This window comes from Mobula birostris, chromosome 3 (assembly GCF_030028105.1).
Source record: "Mobula birostris isolate sMobBir1 chromosome 3, sMobBir1.hap1, whole genome shotgun sequence".
In the NCBI taxonomy this organism is placed as follows: domain Eukaryota; kingdom Metazoa; phylum Chordata; class Chondrichthyes; order Myliobatiformes; family Myliobatidae; genus Mobula; species Mobula birostris.
Window position 1 is genome coordinate 55,829,458 of NC_092372.1, and position 13,928 is coordinate 55,843,385.

The window sequence follows — 13,928 nt, forward strand, 5'->3', positions numbered from 1 at the left end:
ATATAAATTTAATTATTTACCACTATTGAAAAAAAATCAAGAAGATCTTGACAAATGGATGATACTACCAATAACATTAGTGGGTAGAGTCAATGTTGTAAAAATGAATATATTTCCTAGATTACAGTATTTGTTTCAAACATTGCCAATACAATTGCCACAGAAATTTTTTCAGGAGTTAAATAAATGTGTGAGAAAATTTCTTTGGAAAGGTAAGATGTCAAGAATATCATTGGAAAAATTGACATGTAAATTTGAGTTAGGAGGGTTACAACTTCCAAACTTTAAGAATTGTTATAAAGCAAATCAACTTAGATTTATTGCATCTTTCTTTGATGATTGAAAACCAGCATGGATTAGAATAGAATTAGATAAGATAGGAGAAAATATACCTGCAGATTTTATATATAAATGGGAATCTAAATGGATACGGGAAAAGAAAGAATCTCCTATATTAAAACATTTGATTGATCTATGGAATAAGATAAATGTTGATAATGAAATAAAGAAATCTTTATTAGCAAGGAGACCTTTGTTCCAAAACAGACTAATTCCTTTTACAATGGAAAATCAACTTTTATATAATTGGTACCAAAAAGGGATTAGATCTATAGGAGACTGTTATGAACGAGGTATATTGATGTCATTTGAACAAATAAAGAATAAATATAAAATATCAAATAACACTTTCTTTTGTTACCTTCAGTTAAGGGCTTACTTAAAAGGCAAACTGGGTCAAACAATGTAGAAATTGAAATTTTAATTCAAAAAGGAAAAATTTAAAAAATTATTTCTTGTATGTATAATTTGATTCAAAAGCAGACAATTAAACAAGGAATCCACAAGTCAAAACAAAAATAGGAAATGGATCTGAATATTAATATTGATGAAACAACTTGGTCAAGACTTTGTCTTGACAGTATGACAAGTACAATAAACATTCGACTTAGATTAGTACAATATAATTTTTTACACCAATTATATATTACACCACAAAACATAAATAGATTAAGTTCAAATTTATCTGATCAATGCTTTTGGTGTAATCAAGAAATTGGTACTTTCTTACTTTCTACTTGGTCTTGTTCTAAAATTCAACCTTTTTGGATAAATTTAAGAGTCTTATTGGAACAAATTACTGGAACTAAATTTCCACATAACCCTGTATTATTTCTATTAGGTGATATTGAAGGGATAAAACCAAAACTTAAGTTAAATAAATATCAGAAATAATTCATAAAAATTGCATTGGCAGTAGCTAAGAAGGTTATAGCAGTTACTTGGAAATCTGATTCGTATTTAAGTATGAAACGTTGGAACAATAAAATGGCTAGTTCTATTCCACTCGAAAAAATTACTTATAATTTAAGAGATAAATATGAAACATTTTTGAATATTTGGCGCCCTTATTTACAAAAGATAGGATGGCATATTTAGTTGCTCCGATGATAAAGATCTTGGTCCCTTGGGGAAAGTAATAAATAAATATACTAAATTTATTTTGAATCCCATGGAGCACATGGAAACCTTCCAATATCCAGGTAGTTCTTTTTTTTTCTTCTTTCTTTCTTTTCTTTTTAGGTAGGAGTATAAATCGGGGGGAAGAGTTAAGGAGAGGGGGGAGGGTAGACATTATCTTTTCATATATTCACTTAGAAAACAATAAAAATTATACTAAAAAAAATACTGAGGGTGTCATTAATTAAGATTATGGAGAATCGCAAGACATTCTGTAAAGATTTTGGGACTAGGCAGTACCCAGGAAAATAGTGAATCCCCTTTGAGATAATCTATGTGTGAACCCTTGTTAGGTACTTGAAAAGCTACTGCATGGTAGGCAGGTTCAGAAGCTTAAAGCACAGCTAAACTGGATCATAAATTGGCATGGTGAATGGAAGTAGATGATTGTTGTGGAGGAACACACATCAAAGTTGCTGGTGAATGCAGCAGGCCAGGCAGCATCTCTAGGAAGAGGTACAGTCGACGTTTCAGGCCGAGACCCTTCGTCAGGACTAACTGAAGGAAGAGTTAGTAAGAAATCGATGTTCATACCGTGGATAGACATGTCAGAATGGGAATGGGATGTGGAATTAAAATGTGTGGCCACTGGGAGATCCTGCTTTCTCTGGCGGACAGAGCGTAGGTGTTCAGCAAAGCAGTCTCCCAGTCTGCGTCGGGTCTCGCCAATATATAGAAGGCCACATCGGGAGCACCGGACGCAGTATATCACCCCAGCCGACTCACAGGTGAAGTGTCGCCTCACCTAGAAGGACTGTCTGGGGCCCTGAATGGTGGTAATGGAGGAAGTGTAAGGGCATGCTCCCCATCTGTAATTTCTTGGTTCTTCAACTTTTTAACCACATTTTGACTCAGACTTGCTATCACAGCCGTACATCCTTTCTTGGAACGTGCCTCCGTCGCCAACTTACTCCAGTTGGCTATAGGATTCGTTTCCGAGCCTCTGCCTTCTGACATGTCCATCCACGGCCTCCTCTACTGTAAAGATGAAGCCACACTCAGTTTGGAGGAACAACACCTTATATTCCGTCTGGGTAGCCTCCAACCTGATGGCATGAACATTGACTTCTCTAACTTCCGCTAATGCCCCACCCACCCCCATACCCCATCCGTTATTTATTTTTATACACACATTCTTTCTCTCACTCTCCTTTTTCTCCCTCTGTCCCTCTGACTATACCCCTTGCCCATCCTCTGGGTTTCCACCCCCCCCTTGTCTTTCTCCCTGGGCCTCCTGTCCCATGATCCTCTCATATCCCCTTTGCCAATCACCTGTCCAGCTCTTGGCTCCATCCCTCCCCCTCCTGTCTTCTCCTATCATTTTGGATCTCCCCCTCCCCCTCCCACTTTCAAATCTCTTACTAACTCTTCCTTCAGTTAGTCCTGACGAAGGGTCTCGGCCTGAAATGTCGACTGTACCTCTTCCTAGAGATGCTGCCTGGCCTGCTGCATTCACCAGCAACTTTGATGTGTGTTGCTTGAATTTCCAGCATCTGCAGAATTCCTGTTGTTTGTGATTGTTGTGGAGGGATGCGTTCCTGATTAGAAGTTTGTAACCAGTGGTGTATCATGGCATTGGTACTAGGTGCTTTATTATTTTTTTCCGGCAGCCCAAACGAATCAGGAATGAGAAAGGAGGCTACTCATAGGTCTGTGAGTGAGATTTTAAAAAGGAGTGTTTGTGGGCTTTTGGCATTTTTTCCAACAACCCAATCAAATGGTGATTCATTAGCAAGGGAAATAAAAATAAGGCAAGAAGAACTGTAGCAGCCATTGTTGGAGGAGCCATTTTGTGGGTGGATCAGTTTTGGACTGGTGCTTTGTCTCATCAGGGAGGGCAAGGTAAGTATCTGGAAAGTTTCTTCTTTATTCTTACACTATTAATACACAGATAGTGCAATGTGGATGGCTCTAGGGGTTGTGTTGTGTTCCTTGTGTAAGATGTGGGAATTCTGGCAGACCTACAGTCTCCTGGAAAACCACATCTGCATAAGGTGCACTGAGTTTCAGCTCCTCAGAAAATATGTTAAGGAAATAGAGTTGCAGCTCGATGACCTTCAGCATATACAAGAAACTGAGGACACGATAGAAAGGAATTACAGGGAGGTGGTCACTCCTTAATTGCAGGAGTTAGGTACCTGGGTGACTGTCAGGAGAGGGAAAGGAACTGGGCAGCCAGAGTACTCCTGTGGCCTTTCCCCTCAATAATAAGTAGACCCTATCGCACTGCTGGAGTGTATGAAATACCTGGGTAAAGCTGTGAGTCTGCTGTTGTGGCTCAGAAGGGAAGGGGTGGTGGGGGAGAAAAGGACAGCAGTAGTGATAGGGGATTCGATATTTAGAGGAGTAAGATTCCCTAGATACAATAGAGATACCCAGATGGTGTGTTGCCTCCCAGGTGCCCAAGTCAGGGATATCTTGGATCGGCACCATGGCATTTAAAAGGGGGAGGGTGAGCAGCCAGAAGTCTCACTACATATTGGCACTAATGACATAGGTAGGAAAAGGGAAGAGGTCCTGAAAATCAGATTTAGGGAGCTCGGTAGAAAGCTGGAAGGCAAGGCCTCCAGGGTAATCTCTGGATTGCTGCCTGAGCCACGTGGCAGTGAAAGTAAGAATAGGATGATTTGGCAGATAAACGTAAGGCTAAAGAACTGGTGCAGGGCACAGGGTTTCAGATTTCTGGATCATTGAGATCTCATCTGGGGAAGGTATGACCTGCACAAACAGGACACCAGTTGTTTCACCTGAACCCGAGGGGGACCAATATCCTTGAGGGCAGTTTGACAGAATTGTTGGACAGGGTTTAAACTGATTTGACAGGGATGAAATACTGAATGATAGGGCTTAGGATGGATCAGTCAGTATACAAACCGAGGCAGTGTGTAGTGAAACTGTCAGGAAGGAGAGACAGATGATAGGGCAAACTTGCAGTCAGTGGGATGGGTGGCAGTGTAACAGGGGGACAAAATTGAAAAAGGTGACAAATACAAGACTGAAGGTGTTATATTTGAATGCACACAGTATACAGAATACGGTAGATGATCTTGCAGCACAGTTGCAGATTGGCAGGTGTGACATTCTGGGCATCACTGAGTCGTGGCTGACATAATATTTTAGTTGGGTGCTTAACATCCAAGGATACACATTATATCGAAAGGTTAACTTGCAGGTTGAGTCAGTGGTAAGCAAGGTAAATGCAACATTAACATTCATTTCGAGAGAACTAGAATATAAAACAAAAAGGATATAAGGTATTGGCGAGGCCTCACTTGGAGTATTGTGAGCAGTTTTGGGCCCCTCATCGAAGAAAGAATATGTTGAGACTGGAAAGGTTTCAAAGGAAATTCACGAAAATGCTTCCAGGATTCAAGGGCTTATTATATGATGACGGCTCTGGGCCTGTACTCACAGGAATTCGGAAGAATGAAGCGCGGGGGTGGGGGCGGGAATCTCATTGAAAACTATTGAAAGTTGAAAGGCTTAGATAGAGTGGATGTGGAAAGAATGTTTCCTATACTAATGAAGTCTAAAACCAGAGGGCACAATCTCAGAATAGAGGACGTTCATTTAGAATGGAGATGAGGAAAAATTTAATTCGCCAGAGCATGGTGAACCTGTGAACTTCATTGTGACAGGCGGCTGGCAGGACAGGTCATTAAGTATATGTAAAGTGGAGGTTGATAGATTTTTGATAAGTCAGGGCGTAAAAGGTTACAGCGAGAAGGCATGAGAATGGGGTTGAGATGATCAGCATGATCTAATGGTGGAGCAGGCCTAATTCTGCTCCAATGTCTTACAGTCTTATAATTTATAATACTTGTCAATTTGTAGAATTGTTTCACTCAACATCATGGCTTAATTTCATTCAAAACTGAGTATGTTTTCATTAAGTTCATTGTCCAGTGGAATCTGAATCTGCACGAATCTAAGTAAATGGAAAGGTAAAGGTGTAAGATGATATTTTGTAAATGTAATTTTGCATTGGGAGGAAAAAAGTTGAAGAGTATGTATTAAGTGAGAATTGAGCTTTCCTCTAGAAAATTTGCCATTCCTGAATAATGTACCATATGCAATGCATAAATTAAGCAAATTCAAAATGCAGTGCTATTGATAATATAACAACATAATTTGCTGACAACAGTGCACTACTTATGACTTTTAAATTAAGCAATTGTTTTTAACAGAAAAAGTAACATGCAAATACATTTATCAACTACAAATTTTCAGACAGTGTGGATTTGCTATTTTACTGCTTCAATCATATGGAGTCCAGTTCCAGGGAGTATTGCTTCTACAAAGAGTAAAACCTATAGTTTTGTGTAAATACATTTGGGTCTGGCTAGAGTCCAATTTCATGTAGCAATGCTTCACAGAATATGAAAATCAGGAACTTGGTGACTGGAGAAATTTGTTGAAGTTGGGGCAAGAGATTCTGTTCCAGTACTTCAGAGAAAACCATAGGGGTTGAGAGACTAGTAGGAAACAATGACAATCATAGTGACAATTGACAGTAGAGAGGATGTGGAGAAAGAAATAATCCAAATTAGGGCTATGAAGAGAAATGCAGAATAATCATCATGAAGGATTTCAAAATCTAGATATTAATTGGAAAAGATGTAGGCAAAAGGGATTACAGTCAGACAGTGGTGTTGTGACATCCATACCGTACTTCAAGGCGAGTGGTCAAGTGTTCGAATCCAGCTGGCTCCGAGCTCACTTTCCATCTGTGCTGGGTTGAAAGTCGAGCTAGCAACTCAGCCTCATAAAAAACATACAAAAAAAGCTAAAGAAATGGCAAAGTTGCCACCCAATGAGCCACAAGGCATGGAAAGGAACAACAACAAAAGGGATTAGGGAATTTTAGTTTCAGCAATATAACCAGATCCTTTCTAACCCAATCTACAAAATGCTTTGTACAGGTGGTTTTGTTATTAGGTCTAATCATGAGGAATGGACAGGGCAGAGAAGAGAAGTAAAAATATTGGGGCATAGTTCAATGAAATTTGGATGAAAATTCAGATTGGATATACAATCCCACCCACAGCTCCAACTGCTTATTAAATTTGCAGACGATACTATATTGATTGGCCTTATCTCAAATATTAACGAGAAAGACTGCAGAGAAGTCATTACCCTGACACAGTGGTGTCAAGAAAACAACCCCTCCCTCAATGCTGCAAAAACAAAGGAGCTGGTTGTGGACCTCAGGAGAAATGGAGACAGGCTCACCCCTACTGACATCAATGGATCTGGGGTTGAGAGGGTGAAGAACTTTAAGATCCTCGGTATACACATCACTGAGGACCTCACTTAGTCTGCACATACCGGTTGTACAGTGATAAAAGCACAACAGCGCCTCTTTCACTTTAGATGGTTGAATAAGTTCAGCATGAGTCCTCAAATCCTAAGGATTTTCTACAGGAGCACAATTGAGCGCATTCTGACTGGCTGCATCACTGCCTGGTTTGGGGACTGTACTTCCCTCAAACGCAGGACTCTGCAGAGAGTGGTGCAGATAGCCCAGCATATCTATAGATGTGAACTTCCCACTATTCAGGACATTTACAGCAACAGGTACGTAAAAGAGCCCAGAAGGATCATTGAGGACCTGAGTCACTCCAACCACAAAATGTTCCAGCTGCTACCATCCAGGAAACGGTACCACAGCATTAAAGCTGGGACCAACAGGCTCTGGGACAGCTGTTTCCACCAGGCCATCACAATAATTAATTCACACTGACACAATTATATTTCTAAGCTATATTGACTGTTCTTTTGTATATCTTACTGTACATATTATTTATTACAAATTACTATAATTTGCACATTACACATTCAAAGATGTAACGCAAAGATTTTTACTCCTCATGTATGTGAAGGATTTAAGAAATAAAGTCAACAACTCAATTCAAACAAGAATGGTAAAGCTCTGCCAATGGATTGTAGAAAAGCTGAGATGAGATGAGATATAACCATATAACAATTACAGCATGGAAACAGGCCACCTCGGCCCTTCTAGTCCGTGCCGAACTCTTACTCTCACCTAGTCCCACCGACCTGCAGTCAGCCCATAACCCTCCATTCCTTTCCTGTCCATATAGCTATCCAATTTAACTTTAAATGACAACATCAAACCTGCCTCAACCACTTCTGCTGGAAGCTTGTTCTACACAGCTACCACTCTTTGAGTAAAGAAGTTCCCTCTCATGTTACCCCTAAACTTTTGCCCTTTAACTCTCTACTCATGCCCTCTTGTTTGAATCTCCCCCACATAGGAAAAAGCCTATCCACGTCAACTCTATCTATCCCCCTCATATTTTTAAATACCTCTATCAAGTCCCCCCTCAAACTTCTACACTCCAAAGAATAAAGACGCAACTTGTTCAACCTCTCTCTGTAACTTAGGAGGTGAAACCCAGGTAACATTCTAGTAAATCTTCTCTGTACTCTCCCTATTTTGTTGACATCTTCCCTATAATTCGGTGACCAGAACTGTACACAATACTCCAAATTCGGCCTTACCAATGCCTTGTACAATTTCAACATTGCATCCCCACTCCTATACTCAATGCTCTGATTTATAAAGGCCAGCATACCAAAAGCTTTCTTCACCCCCCTATCCACATGGGATTCCTCCTTCAGGGAACTATGCACCATTATTCCTAGATCCCTCTGTTCTACTGCATTCTTCAGTCCCCTACCATTTACCATGTATGTCCTAGTTTGATTAGTACTACCAAAATGTAGCACCACATATTTATCAGCATTAAACTCCATCTGCCATCTTTCAGCCCACTCTTCTAACTGGCCTAAATCTCTCTGCAAGCTTTCAAAACCTGCTTCATTATCCACAACTCCACATATCATAGTATCATCTGCATACTTACTAATCCAATTTACCACCCCATCATCCAGATCATTAATATATATGACAAACAACATTGGACCCAGTAAAGATCCCTGAGGCACACCACTAGACACCGGCCTCCAATCGGACACACAGTTATCCACCACTACTCTCTGGTGTCTCCCATCCAGCCACTGCTGAATCTATTTTACTACTTCAATATTAATACCTAACGATTGAACCTTCCTAACTAACCTTCTGTGTGGAACTTTGTCAAAGGCCTTACTGAAATCCATATAGACCACATCCACCGCTTTACCCTCGTCAACTTTCCTGGTAACCTCTTCAAAAAATTCAGTAAGATTTGTCAAACATGACCTTCCACGCACAAATCCACGTTGACTGTTCCTAATCAGACACTGTCTATCCAGATAATTATATATACCATCTCTAAGAATACTTTCCATCAATTTACCCACCACTGACGTCCTAGGGAATAATCTGTCAGGATCTGGAGACTTATCCACTTTTATATTCCTTAAAAGCTCCAGTATTTTCTCTTCTTTAATCATCATAGTTTCCATAACTACCCTACTTGTTTCCCTTATCTTACACAATTCAATATCCTTCTCCTTAGTGAATACCGAAGAAAAGAAATTGTTCAAAATCTCCCCCATCTCTTTTGGCTCCGCACATAGCTGTCCACTCTGATTCTCTAAGGGACCAATTTTATCCCTCACTATCCTTTTGCTATTAACATAACTGTAGAAACCCTTTGGATTTATTTTCACTTTACTTGCCAAAGCAACCTCATATCTTCTTTTAGCTTTTCTAATTTCTTTCTTAAGATTCTTTTTATATTCTTTATATTCCTCGAGCACCTCATTTACTCCAAGCTGCCTATATTTATTGTAGATCTCTCTCTTTTTCTGAACCAAGTTTCCAATATTCCTTGAAAAGCATGGCTCTCTCAAACTTTTAACCTTTCCTTTCAACCTAACAGGAACATAAAGATTCTGTACCCTCAAAATTTCACCTTTAAATCACCTCCATTTCTCTATTACATCCTTCCCCATAAAACGAATTGTCCCAATCCACTCCTTCTAAATCCTTTTGCACCTCCTCAAAGTTAGCCTTTCTCCAATGAAAGATCTCAACCCTGGGTCCAGACCTATCCTTCTCCATAATTATACTGAAACTAATGGCATTGTGATCACTGGACCCGAAGTGCTCCCCAACACATACCTCTGTCACCTGCCCTATCTCATTCCCTAATAGGAGATCCAACACTGCCCTTTCTCTCATTGGTACCTCTATGTATTGCTGCAAAAAACTATCTTACACATTCATCATTTCCCAGTCTATATGTGGAAAATTAAAATCTCCCACAATCACAGCCTTGTGCTTACTACAAATATCTGCTATCTCCTTACAAATTTGCTCCTTCAATTCTTGCTCTCCATTAGGTGGTCTATAATACACCCCTATAAGCGTTACACACCTTTCCCATTCCTCCATTCCACCTAAATAGCCTCCCTAGACGAGTCCTCTAATCTATCCTGCCAAAGCACCACTGTAATATTTTCTCTGACAAGCAATGCAACACCTCCCCCTCTTGCCCCCACGTTTCTACCACACCTGAAGCAACGAAATCCAGGAATATTTCATTGCCAATCACACCCCTCCTGCAACCATGTTTCACTAATAGCTACAACATCATATTTCCAGGTATCAACCCATGCTCTAAGCTCATCCACCTTGATGATGAAAGTGAACATTAATATTAGCATACATCAATGAAAAACATTCAAAACATCATTCAACAGATTGCAGAAAAAGGGAATATTCATTTGAAATGAAAGCACAAGTGCATGATATGCATTGATTAATAACACTAATAATAATAATATCCTCAGAAAGCCACAATACTAAACATGAGTAGAATAGCAGGCAAGTTCCTAGCAATTGAGAAACGAGCGTGCTTGGTTATGCCCATACCTCAGGTTTTACCAGCTTGAGCTGAGAAAAAATAATTAATAATTTTGGATTGCAGATATACCAATCATTAAAGTTGTTCCACAAGTTAGCATGACTATATTCTTTACCCATGATTATGAACCTGCCACCACAAAGAGCAAATGAAGCGAATATTTGTGATACATTTGAGTGGAACTAGACAGGCAACTATACGTATTAAATTGTTGGATTTGGAAGATGAAAGACAGAAGGACACTCGGGGATTGCATGAAAGAGAGTTTCTCAGCTTAATGTCCTATGTAATACTTCAATTAATATTTGGACAGACAATTTAAAATCTTAACTTTTATTTTTCTACTATGCAAATGTAAACTTGGATTTTTCACTTGCTTCATTCAAGATTATCTTGCAACATCATATCAAACATTTCAAAGGATACTTAGGAGAAGAATGATGTGTGACTCTGCAACAAACTGAGCTTGGCTACTCCCATGGATGTAGCTCTGTGGAAATAATTCATTCAAAAATATAAAATGAGAAAGAGCAAATACTCTAGAACATAACAAGCAACAATCAATAAACAATATATTTGTGATACTTTTACATGCCTATTACATATGTTTCTATGATTCTAACATAAAGTTTACCTTATGGGATTAGAACTGTCACTTATGACTACATTTTCATAAGACCAGTAGTTTTACTCATAAGAATAAAACCATTTGATAATTTCCTGGGAACTTTTCACACTTTTCACTGCAATAAATTTTAAGTTTGAGATTCTAAGCAAATAATTTTCAAAATGAGATGGAGGAATTCAAACCCAGGTCTGACTACTTTTGAGCCTTCCATATCTATATTGATAGTTTCAGAGGTTTCTAAATGGGTTGTTAGATCAGTAGCTGACAGATGAAATTTATTCTTCATTATGAAATTCATGTTCTGCTGAGTGTAACAAAGAAATGTTGATGGCAACTGCTTGCAAGTCAATGCTACAAAATGTCTTAATCTTTAGTTGAAGTGAGAAAGTCCAGTCCATGTATAACTTTAGACACATACTTGGGATACAGTCACTCATAAGGCTACATGTTCATTGAATTACTTCTTCTAATATCATTCAAATTAGATCTATAGACAGATTTCGAGCCACATTTTCAGGCATTCAGCACACTTGTAATAGAAGGATCCAATAAAACCCATTCATACCATTGTTTTTCAAGCCAAGGCTTTCAAAATATTGAAGACGCTGGATCGCACATATGTTGCTTGCAGTCATAACATTGTCAAAGTAATTTCAACTTTTGTAGGAATAACGCCTGAATAACCTTCATATACATCAAGGTTGTAACAATGTCAATAGCAACCTGTCAGATAACTGCATAGTTTAAGTGCAGAGATTGTGTGGTGTGCTTTTAGGATGACAATATGTGGGAGTTCCCTGGAAAAAGCCATAAAACTGATCAGTATATAGGGGTTTAATGTAGCTGCACACTTACAGTTTTCTGCATCATTCTGCCACATGCATTAATATTCCTCCCTTTTTACATCTTTCCGTGGGGATTAAGTCCAGGGACCTAATCCTGATTTTATGACTAGACTGGACAATATTTATCCCAAAAACAATATAACAGGGGTAGATTATTAATCCTTGCTCCTGTTAAGAGCTGGTGATCTCTTAAAAAACAACTCACCCGGCAGAAGGCAATGGCAAACCACTGCTGTAACTTGCCTCGTACACGGTTCCCCGCTATGTCAGAGCGGCGTGGGAGGGAATCGTCTGCTAACTGGAAATAATTCCGGATGCGACATACCTTTCCTTTTTCCATTGTTACTGATTTGTGTGCTATTTGACAATCATGTATTCCACCACCCCACCCCACTTCCCTGCAGAAGTCACTACTTCTAAAAATCATTTTTGACAGAAAAGCACATTAAGATGTAATTAGGCAGTGAAGGACAGGCTATAATTGTAATTCTTATTTTTTTACATATTTATAGCTGTTCTGTGATAACACATAATGCAACAGATTATTTTAAAAACTTTCAAAGTTCAAAATAAATGTACAGTTTGTATTATCAAAACACATAAATGTTGCTATATACTACCTTGAGGTTCATTATCTTGGAAACTCAAGTTATTACACACCAAGAGGAATTGAAGATAACTAAGCAAAAATTGTTTGAAGCTACAACTCATTTGGAAAGATATCAAAATAAGATTATAGACCTGGAAACTAGGTCTCGTCGAAGAAATGTACGAATCGTTGGGCTGCAAGAAGGAGCTGAAGATGGAGATTTAACTGCTTACTTTGGTAAACATTTTCATACTTTATTTCCTACCATATTATCACAGCCGCATGCTATAGAAAGAGCACACAGAGCTTTTACTTCAAAATTTAAAGATCCAAATAAACCGAGATCTGTTTTGGTTTGTTTTCATCACTTTAAAATTAAAGATTAAATAATGCGACAGGCAAGAAAACAAGGAGAATTTTTAGATTTAAGGAATCTGAGGATTATCCGAAGGAGGTAATGGAACAAAGATCAATATTTGCTCTGGTAATGAAACATGCATATGATAAGAAACTGTTTCCTTCCTTGCATTACCCGACAAGAATTAAAGTTTTTCCTCCTAACTCTCCTCCTCGTACATTTTTTGATCCAAAAACTGCACTGGAGTTCATTCAAACTATACCTGCCGCCACAACCGAATGAACTATCTGAAAGGTTGTTTGGTTATCTGTATATTATTGGTATTTCGGAAAGAAGATTTATAAAGGTTACTTGGATATTCCATTGAGAGACTAATACAAGAAGATAAGGAGATTTGTTCATTATTACATATTATTGGTTTTTCTTTGGAAAGAAGATCTATGGTTCAAATATGACTGTTTAAATGGTTACTTGGACATTTGACTGAGAAAAGAAGATAAATGGACTTGTTTCTTTAACCTAATATCTGGTTTGATGTTTTTTTTTTGTTTCTTTCTTAATTAACTAATTGGTAGTTTTTCCTGCTAATGGGGCTTCTATATATATATATTTAGGGGAGGGTTCAATTACTTATGATGTTATTAATTGGTATTTTTGAAAATTTAGTTGGGTTAAATATGCTATTAACTTTTTTTCTGCTTTATTATAGCATCTTATAACCGAATTTAAAGTTTCTTTTAGAGATTTCATGCTAAATTAAAAATGGTGCTGGTTTTTCTTTTTAAGAGATAACATTATTTTGGTTCTTTCTTGTTTAATAGATGCTGGAATGTAAATACTTTCCTTTGTTGAGACTTTATTGTTTTTTTTTAATGTTTTAGAGAAATTTGGCTTTGGTGTTAATTTTAATAATTGGATTAGAATGATATATAAAGCTCCTATTGCTACTGTTGTCATAACAACTGTAGGTCTCTTTTTTTCAGCTTTCATGGGGGACAAGACAAGGTTGTCCATTAAGTCCTTTGTTATTTAATTTAATATTAGAACCCCTTGCTATTGCTCTTCATGAAGCTAAAAATATTCATGGAATTTTTGTGAATGAGACCATCCATAAGATTTCTCTTTACGCTAATGATTTATTGATTTATAT

General features: G+C 38.1%; 1 protein-coding gene across 1 annotated transcript in view; it reads right to left on the reverse strand.

Moving 5' to 3' along the window:
* The window catches only part of tusc3 (tumor suppressor candidate 3), a 381,130-nt gene that overhangs the window by 187,340 nt on the left and 179,862 nt on the right, over positions 1–13,928 (reverse strand). The window contains exon 7 of the mRNA XM_072251817.1: positions 10,785–10,848. Within this exon, the coding sequence (XP_072107918.1) occupies positions 10,785–10,848 (64 nt within the window). The remainder of the gene's footprint in view (positions 1–10,784; positions 10,849–13,928) is intronic.